Raw genomic sequence first — 10498 nt, 5'->3', positions numbered from 1 at the left:
GATTCCCTAAAACAAGGGGAGAGGGAGAAATGAAATTTCTCTCCTAGGTAATGCACGCCCCTAATCAATTTTGGTCTCTAAAAAATAAAAAAAAAAAAGAATCCTGCGTCAAGCCTTTTCATGGACGAAGCACTCCGCAGCTTTGCATCGGCCAACGTATTGTAAATATTGGAATAATTGACGAACTAAGGAGGAAGTAGTCGTCAACCCCTCACTCATCCATCTCTGCGTAGTGTTTCTCGATTCCCCGATACTTGCGCCCCGATTCCAATCCACAACGAAAAGATTGTGGATTGGAACTAATCTCATCTAAGCAAAACTAACGGAAGTGGGCAAAAGCTTTGTTAGCTTCCGCAACTTTATGAGTCTCTTCCTTCTTCCGTATGGCACTCCCAGAATTTCTGGCGGCATCTATCAATTCATCACTCGACCTTAAAGCCATACTTCGACCTGAGCGTTTTCGACATGCGATCAATGACCACCGGATGGCCAAAGCTTTTCCTTTTGCAGGTACTACTTCAATGGGAACTCGATAAGTTGATCCACCCACACGTTTGGTTTCTGTGACTACATCGGGAGTTACCCCACGCACTGCCTGTCGCAGAACAGACAGTGGGTTCCTATTTGTCTTTTATCTAATCCGCTTCATAGCCTGATAAAAAATCTGATAAGCTAGTGATTTTTTGCCGTTTTTCAGGATACGATCAACTAGCATGTTTGCCAATCGATTGCGATAAATTGGATCCGATTCGATATTTCTAATTTCGTTCGCTACACTGCTCCGATGTACCACGAGTTTACAACTACGTCAGACTTCAACCAATTTTTTTTTATGTCTTTTCCCGGCGGTGTTTTAAGCTACTATTTCGGCTTCTTCACTCCATATTGTAGAGTGGATCCACCGGTTAGTGGGGGATCTCCCTCCAAACTGCACGTGCGACTTTCGTCGAATACAGCTTTCCATATGTAATGGGTAATAACTACGGTTTCCAACCAATTTTTATTCATCACATAAATCATATTTACTCATTGCACATTGAGTATCCGTCTCCCTCTCTTCCACGGAGGAAGAAGAAATAGGCATGGAAAGGAAAAATCTTGCAATTCAGTTATCTCACCAGTAATGTCCGTAGGTTTCCCGATCCAATCGGTAGATGTAGGCAAAGTCTCCGTCAAATATTCGTAGTCTTAACCCGAACCTGTTCCGGAAGGAAAGGCTTTTTTTTTTTCTCAGGTGGGAGTCCGGGTAAAACTCAACTTAACCTACTGAAGTAAAACACCTTAGACACCAAGTTGTTTCACACAAATAGGGGTAATGGTCAATCTTTGCAGTAGCAGGCTTCGGTCCCCTGGCAATGTTGGGTCGGCTACACATTTAACATATCAGAACAATTGATACGGAATCGTTGCGATGATACGAGTTGCGACAATGCTCTGCAACGCACTGGAACGCCCTTTTTTACGATCTTTCACTCCTACAGCATCTAAGGCTCCTCTAACGATGTGATACCTAACGCCGGGTAGGTCTTTGACCCTTCCGCCTCTTACGAGGACCACCGAATGTTCCTGCAAATTGTGGCCAATACCTGGTATGTAAGCCGTTACCTCAAATTTGGAGGTTAATCGAACCCTGGCGACTTTACGTAGGGCAGAGTTGGGTTTTTTCGGTGTAGTTGTGAGATAGTCGACAGCTATAACGTCGCTATACAAAACCGTACGTGAGATTCGCATCTCATACGGCTCCTCGTCATTCAATTACTGTTGGGGGGAGAACTCTTCTCAATCGATTTCGACTATAAGTACAAAAATAAATTTACGAAAATAAATCTTACCCTTTTTCCTTGCAAATCCATTTTCAAAGTTTCGCCGTTGCGCCCCACCAATTTGCCGGATTGCAAAAAAGCGACGCAGATGGAAAAATGAAAAATCTCCCAAATTGATGCGTGGGTTTACCGATACAACGAGTTTTCCACCTTTGCGTCAATAATATGAGGCGGATTGAATATGGAGGAGATTGACGAGTCGGTATCAGCTTATCCACATGATTAATCATTTTCTGAGAAGGAATTCATTTTGAAATGAAGGCAGTTTCAACATCTCACTCTCGTTCTTCATTTCGTTCCGACGAGGCTACCTGAGGAGGATTCGGCAACCTAACGAACTACCCAATAAGAATAAGTAGGTGAACTAAACTATGGATCCATAGAAGATGGGAGGGATCTGATGACTATTTGTAGTTTACCATTGATGACGACGTGAACGTAGCAACGAGAAAAAAAAAAACTGGGGATCTAAAAAAAAAACGGAGGGAATTAATTTAGTAGGTTCTTTCTTTTGGTGGTTGTGACTTAGTTAGCTTGTTCCGCGACGAGCCACTAGTAAAGCCCCGTTGCGCTTCACCCCTCCCCCTCCTCCCGCGAGCCAAATGAAAAGTTTGGGCTCCGGAGGAAAAAGATTGTACCACGCGAGCTGAGTGAGGTCAAGCTGACTCCACCGACAGTTGCTACTAGCAACCTCACACTTCGGAGATTGGGAGGGGGAGAGGCCGAAGGTCTAGCGGGGGGGGGGGGGGAGCTAGTATTGGCAGGAGTGAAATGCTGGTATACCAAGTGGAGTTAGAGACTGTATTTAAGTATGGAGTTACAAAAGTATTGGGTATGAATAAAGGCAGCCTTGACTTTCTCGCGTCTCCTAGATCTATTTCCAATTGAATCTGGGGACTTGCCGCATTTGCCTAAGCTACTTCTATACTGCGAGTACAGATGAACTAACGGTGGGTACGACCTTATGCTTTAAAGTCCCTGGGTCGGGCAATCTCATAAAAATCCCAAGATTTGGTAATGGTAGATAAATATGTCACTGATTAAAAAGATGATGAACTACAATTAAAGAGGTGCTTCGTTGCATTAACTACGCCAGGTGGTTCTAATTGGTGTTGGATGGGAAGCAATCGCTGTCCCTACACCTAGCAGACACTAGTTGTGCTCATGTACAACCAGAGGGTATGCAACTACTCTAAACTTTAAAGAGCCTGGACATGCACGTCCTACAAAAACGCTCAATAGGGTGCCGAACACTTCCTAGGTTGTCCCAAACCCAGAGGTAGGAGTTAGCTTGTCCACATGTGCACGTGACGACCTTCTTCGCCTCTTCTTTGCTTCTCTATCTTGGTCTCTCCACCTCCATCCTCCTAGATCCTGATGATACCTCTATCCCTCCTATGAGAGCTTATTGTATTTACCTCTATCCCTCAAGGTATAGTGGGGAGAGAGATAAAATGAGGCGGATTCTTCCCAAGATAGGGGTAAGTAATCAATCGAAGGGTAAGGGTGTATACACCATCAAGCGGTGCACCACCCTCACTCGAAACAAAACCCAAGCTATTGTCCCATCTCTGAAATGTGCGGTTGCAACACTAGCAGTAATCCTAGAAATCTCTCTAAAATGTGTGGCTGCAACTCTAGCCATAATCCGAAAATCTCATCTGCTCTCTCTCTTCTCTCTCTCTCCTCTCTCTCTCTCTCTCTCTCTCTCTGCGTGGGTGGCGCCTCAGAGCACCTTGAGGGGTTGCCTTCATCCACGAGCCTACCCGACTGTGGGGGCAGTGAGCAGATACGCTGTAACTGAAGAGCAGGTCAAGGGGCAGCAGATAGCACCCTCATCCTTACAGGTTTCGGGTCTGCAGACCTTAGGGCAGCGCCCTCAGCTTACAGGTTGCAGGTCCGGGGACAGCAGGCACGTCCAACAGTGGGGGCTGCTTTCGGGTTCCAAGCTCAGCAAAGACAGGCCGCTCGCGGGGTTGGTCATCGCACGATCAGCAGGGAGCATTGTCGCCTGTGGTCTCCTCGCACAAGGGGGGGCTTCAGGCCTTACTGTTTACTGTCAGACAGAGGGGCAGCAGGAGTTGTTCCTGGTTGTCAGTAGTGCCCGTACTGGGCTGTGGTGCAGGTCCTCTTCGTGAGTACACAAGGTGGCAATGGGTCAGGTACAAAGAAGAGCCAGCGGGGCTCTGGCAGAGGTGAGGTGTTGCCGCGAGCTGACCCAGCAAGGGGCGGCGAGCTTTTGGATTCCTTCTACAGGTGCATGTGACTGTAGCATAATACAAGGGGCTGACCCTCTGGACTTTTGGGTGAATATTATTTGTGCGCCCGCAGTGGGCTGTGGATGTGAAGGTACCCGCATCGGGTTGTCTAGAGCATCGAGTTGTCTTCGAGGTCTCTTGAACGACAAATCATGGAAGCAATCTCCCTGCACAGGACCTCGCACAGGACACGGAAGCCGTCAATGTCTCACCTGTTTGCAAGTCACGAGCAAAGGAAACCTTCATGCTCATGAACAAGCGGATGGCGCACATGGAGAGGGAAATGAAGGAGTGAAAAACAGAGATGGAAGGATGGTGGAAGGAGAAGGCCAACCTCCTTCAGATGGTCTTCATTGAAGGCAACAATGGAAGAAGGAGAAAAGAGAGCCTTAACGTAGAAATACAGACACTCATAGAAGAAGTCTCAGCCCTCAAACCAGAGAACCCAAACGCAGAGATACGGACACTCAAAAAAGAAGTCTCAGCCCTTAAACAGGAGCTTGCTGATAGAGTAAGCAGGGAACTAGAGGAAGGCGAATTTAAACCCTCGGTAATAGATGAAATCAAGGAAATCAAGGAACAGGTAAGGATGATCACAGAGAAAGGAATGATCATAGAGAAAGAGAAACTGAGTGTGGCAAAGCATAGTTACCCGGAACGCGGAACGGGAACCGTGACGGGGATCCCTGCGGAACGGGGGAACGGCACGGAACGGGAGGTATAAAAAAAACACCCAAATAGTGCATTTTTTAGCTCCTTGTGTTTAAATACAAGGAGTATTAGAGTGCTTTGATTGTAATACTCACAAAAAACTCGTTTTGAAGACCATTCAACCTTGCTATGACTAGATGATGATGATGAGAGAGAGAGAGAGAGAGAGAGAGAGAGAGAGAGAGAGAGAGAGGGAGAGACTCGAGAGAGTGAGAGGGAGAGGGAGAGATTTGAGAGAGTGGGAGGGAGAGGAAGAGAGCTTGAAGGGTGAAGCCTTGAGCCTTGAGAGATCGAGTCTTGAAAGGGAAAGATCTTGAGAGTGAGAGGGAGAGAGCTTGAGCCTTGAGGATTAGCTTGTGGAGAGAAAGGGGGAGGGGGTGCATTTTATGAGTCCTTGAGGCCTTGCACACTTCAAAAAGAAGCCCAAACATTTACTTCAATTTTTTCATTTTTGCCAAATTTGTTTGTAGCCGTTGGCCGTTCAAGGGGCATTCCGGAACGTTGGGGGCGTTCCGGTTTGCACTGGCCACCCAGAACGTCAAAACGTTTCAAAACGTTTCAAGAACGTTTCGGAAGGGAATGCCCCGGGACGGAACGCGCGGAACGCTAACGGGGCTAGGGGGCGTTCCAACGGTAAACTCTGTGGCAAAGACATCTTCATGGAGGAGATGATAACAAGAAGACAGAAAAAGGCGAACGAGCCCGAAAAATGAATTGAGGTCGCCAAGAAAGGGAAAGGTCAAGAAAATCCTTGTGTACAACGACGCTTATCAACATGACCCTCGAAGAGGAACAAAGAAGACGGATGCGAGCACTGCATGTGAGAGTGACCGGTCTCAAGGACATAAACAATGTGGAGAAAGAGGTCACAAGCCTTACATCCATGATGGGGATGGAGAAGCCTTTGCACACAAAGGCATGGAGGGTAGGTAAGAAAAGTGATGGCATGGGAGAGTCTTCAAAGGGGAGAGCTCTCATACTACGCTTCTCCTCGTTGGAAGAGAAGAAGGAATTCTTGAGGAAGAGGCCTACTCTCAAAAAGACAGGTATTTTCCTTGGTGATGACATGACTCTATAACAGCTCCACACATATGAGAGAGGCAATGCCAAAGATTACATCGGCAAGGAGAGAAGGGAAAGATAGCCTTCTACAGAGACGGACGGGTGGTGATTTTAGAGCGGCGCACTGCATGACGGTGCGAGACCTATGGGACCACACTAAAGATGGCTACCTGGAATTGTAATGGGTCTATGAGGTTGGACGTCGGTCCATTTGAGGACAATTTCAAAGACAAGGATGTTGTTTTATTCTCAGAGACTCATCAGCCCTAGACAAGTAATGCCACATGTGGTAGGATACAAATGGAAGACAGCTCACAGGACAAATGCGAGATCTGAGCATGGGAGTAGAGGTTCAAGAGGAGTAGCAATGCTATTCAGAGAGGAACTACAACCATTACTGCATATTGTATGAAAAGATGATCATGCTAGATATATGTGGGTGAGACTGAGAGCTGACACAAGTCGATTCCTATATATTGCCATATGTTACTTTCCTCCGAGTACATCAGTGTATGATGCATCCAGAGGGCAGTCGCCTTTCTCTATACTAGATGATGACATATGGGAGTTTTCTAGGGATGGTGATATCATTCTCCTACGGGACTTCAATGCCCGAACGGGCAACTCGCAGACAGTCTTCTACGACACTTCAGATGAGATGCTTAGAGAGCTAGATGTGGGTGAGTTAGGACTTGACAGATGCTCAAATTCCAGAGAGCAGACGGAGTATGTAAGATACCTCACGGAAATGACGACTACACATGGATTAGCCATATTTAATGGTTTAGAGCGATTTCCTGGAGCACCGGTTTCACATGCTTTCCACACAGACATGGGGCCAGTACAGTGGACTATGTTATGACACAGCCGAGCTTTGTCCCCTGCATCCAAAATTTCATAGCAAGAGCCAGGCCAGTGGGCATAGCAGTACATCACGCTCTCTAGACACTGTCCGTTTAAATTTCAGTATAGTACAACCCAGACATCAGGAGGTAGGACACACACCCGCTATACATTTACATCAGAGAGACTGAATTCATTTATACAGAGGAGATCTAGGACCATCTATGGAAGGCACATCTGGTACAAATGGTACAGGCCTCTCAGTGGAGGAGTGCACCACTCTACTGACTGAGACAATGCATGGGGCTGCATCAGTGGCATACCCATACACTCAGCGGGCAAGAGACGGCATTTTGGGAGCATGCCCCAGAATAGTTGGTATGATGAGGAGTGCAGAGAGATGAGAGCCCAACTTCAGAGGAATCTTCTTTTAGGAGTCATCACTTACAGACAGTCTCGGATTGCTTTCCGACGCCTTGTGCGACGGAAGAAGCGAGCTTACCTAGCTCAGATGGAGCGAGACTTATATCAAATGTTCTTGAGTAGGACTCAGGAGAGGCATGGCGACTCTTCCACGAGCACTCTCCTCCCCCAGTGATTACTTCACCTGATGTGTGGGGCCAATATGCAACATCATTATTTACGGTTCTGGACAGGAACCCTTCCACACCCTACCAAGCCTTGTCCAGCTACGACCATTTTCTTTACATCTGAAATGGTACAAAGGGCCATCTATAGGATGAGGACCGGGAAGGCATATGATCATGACGGTCTAGTAGCGGAGCACTTTATACATGCCAGGGATATGCTGATGGAGGTTCTCGCAGTGTTGTTCAATCGTGCCATGTGTCAGGGGTTACATGAGACTTGGAGGTTGTCTAATATTGTGCCCATCCTCAAGGCTGGTGACCCTACAGAGCCTGGGAACTACCGCACTATTATGGTTGGACACACATTGGCAGGGTTGTATGCATCTATCCTGGAGCAACACTTGAGTCATTGGGCAGAGGGCGAGGGTGTACGAGCAAAGGGTCAGGCCGGCTTCAACAGCGGTTTTCCACTCTTGATCATATACTGACACTCAGGGCCATCATTGAGGAGGGCAGAGCACATGGCAAACAGATCTATTGTAGCTTTGTAGATTTTCGCAAAGCATTTGACATGGTACGAAGAGCTCGATTGATGCGCAAACGATAGGAGAATGGGGGTGCCCATAGAGGTTCATTGGGGGATTTATGGCTTTGTACAGATCAGTGATGGGACATGTACGCACTCCGAAAGGGGGTATTTGATTTAGTTCACTCTACTATTGGAGTGAAACAGGGCTGCCCATTGTCTCCTACTTTATTTGGTATGTATGTTGATCAGGTGTTTGATTACATTGACAGAGAGGGTGACAAGCGTGTCCAGGTGGCAGGGACGTGGATCCCATTGTTGCTATATGCTGATGATATTGTGCTGATATCTGACTCACCAGAAGGTATGCAACGACATTTGGATGCACTACGCAATTTTGCAAAGGATAGTGGATTGTGTGTAAACCTAGGTAAAACCAAGGTTATGGTGTTTAACACCACACCGCAATGGGTCAGAAGATCAGTACCTACTTTCAAATATGGTCAGGAGATTGTGGAGTATACAAATGCATACACTTACCTAGGGGTGGGAGATTTTCTTTGAGAAGGGCAGCAGAGACTAGACTAACTAGGGTTCTGGGAGGAATGGAGAGGATGTGTTCGCAGGTTCAGTTCTAGGAACCTAGGACAAAGTTATGGCTCTTTGATACTGTGGTTGCCTCTACTATGTTATATGGGGGTGCAGGTTTGGGACCTTCTGTAGGCCAGGATGGTTGGAGGCGTATGGAGAAGCCCCTGGTATCTATGATCTCTCGGCTGATTAGAGCCAAGGCTTCTCTACCGCATGATATCATTCGAGCGGAATTAGCTGCCCCCCGTATGGAGATTGAGGCGCTTACCAGATCAGTCTCCTTTGTACACACTCTGTGGGATACTGTCAGAGACAGATATGCCAGGGTGGCTCTAGAGTCCTCCAGACAATTAGCTCTTGATGGAGATTGAGGCGCTTACCAGATCAGTCTCCTTGTACACACTCTGTGGGATACTGTCAGAGACAGATATGCCAGGGTGGCTCTAGAGTCCTCCAGACAATTAGCTCTTGATGGGGATACATCATGCTGGTATGCGCAGATGGCATCCTGGTTTCAGACACATGGCTTCACCATGGACAGATTGCCTCCTTTTCAATACTCTCTACAGGCACCCTTTAGGTCTCTGACGCGGGTAGAGATTAATAGACTCATTCGTCAGGATCTGATCCAGTTGGACACGCGGAGGACCTGGATAGAGCCGATACAGGAGTTGGGCACAAGATGGCTTTCTATAGAGACCATCTTCTCCACTTCACGGAGGATGGGTTTGTGATTCGACCTAGCTATATGGACACGCATCTTTCTCATGGTTTGAGTTGTGTCATTGGCCAGATACGCACGTCCTCAAATCAGCTCGAGATTGAGACTAGCAGATTCAGAGGGACACCAGCAGATAGCAGGATATGCCGCTTATTTCATCTAGAGCCAGAGACAGAGGTACATTACATATGTCATTGCACAGTGTACTATGAGATACGAGGCCGTTTTCATTGTCTATTCAGAGAGGTTTTGGACCTCTATCTAGGGTCATCAGTTATGAGGATCAGAGATGTCTTGGGCTATATCTACTTGAGTTACACAGGCATAGAGAAACTTTACTGAGGAGAGCTGAAGAGAGACAACCCCAGAGACAGATCACAGGTTTCTTTACACTAGATATTGTACACCCAAAACAAAAGACAGAGGAACAACCAACAGTGGAGAGGTCTGTCCGCACTACTGGCATCTCATAGACCGAGCATTGGAGCTAGGGAGATCTAGACGACCCCGATGGAGAAGAGGAGCTACACAGTTTCGAAGGAGGCTACAACAAAGGATTCGAGCCATATTTTTTCGTCCTCCAGAGTGCAGATGAAGATGGATCTCTACGAAGATGGATTCTCTACTTCCCTCCCATATTGTCTACACATTGTACTGCTTAGTTCACACATTTCGCGCCTTTCACCTTTCACACCTATTAGGTTAGTTTAGGATTCCGGAGTATTTATATTCTATTATCCTAGTTTAATTTATTTTGTTAATCTGACTTTATATCAGATACACCGCATTGTAACTTTCTGGTCTCATAGGTCACTTTGGCCTTTTGAACACGTTAATATAACATTTCATTTCATTTCATCTCTCTCTCTCTCTCTCTCTCTCTCTCTCTCTCTCTCTTCTCTCTCTCTCTCTCTCTTCTCTCTCTCTCTCTCAACAAGAAAAGTGACTATATATTGTGTACAAATAAGACCTCTACAGATGCTCATAGATGTATCTCCCACAGGATGTACAAAACGGGGAGAACAAAGTGACAACTATGTATATATCAAGGTGATCCGTATCGGAATATATGCGACGGGTTAAGTTTTTAAAACCCTCACCCCCTATGCCCCTATACCACATCCTCACAGTTCTTTTGGGTGTTTTTAAACTCTAACCCTTGTCCTGTCGACCCGTCCCTCAAGTTGGGCATGCCACATCACAAACTTGTCACATACCTCGAGCTCTTGAAAGAATTGTAATCGCCCTTAATTACGCCTGCAAAATGGACAAAGGCCCAAAATTTCTTAAATTGACATTGATTTTATGTACTCATGCACCAGACTACACACTTCTAGCACTTGCACAAAAGCACTAGTCACTGATCAATCACA

General features: G+C 46.5%; 1 protein-coding gene across 1 annotated transcript; it reads right to left on the bottom strand.

Moving 5' to 3' along the window:
- Nucleotides 1-319: 319 nt before the first annotated feature.
- Nucleotides 320-2522, bottom strand: LOC147417212 (uncharacterized). The gene is made up of 2 exons (XM_086507806.1): nucleotides 1446-2522; nucleotides 320-591 (listed from the first exon to the last, which is right to left on the bottom strand). Exons 1-2 carry the CDS (start codon nucleotides 1729-1731, stop codon nucleotides 320-322), a joined length of 558 nt encoding a protein of 185 aa, XP_086363932.1. The 5' UTR covers nucleotides 1732-2522.
- Between the last annotated feature and the right edge of the window lie 7976 nt (nucleotides 2523-10498).

This window comes from Adiantum capillus-veneris, unplaced genomic scaffold, assembly GCF_014529385.1.
Source record: "Adiantum capillus-veneris isolate H3 unplaced genomic scaffold, ASM1452938v2 Hic_scaffold_325, whole genome shotgun sequence".
Taxonomy (NCBI): domain Eukaryota; kingdom Viridiplantae; phylum Streptophyta; class Polypodiopsida; order Polypodiales; family Pteridaceae; genus Adiantum; species Adiantum capillus-veneris.
The sequence above is the reverse complement of the archived record's forward strand: the minus strand, read 5'-3'. Positions and strand labels throughout refer to the sequence as shown.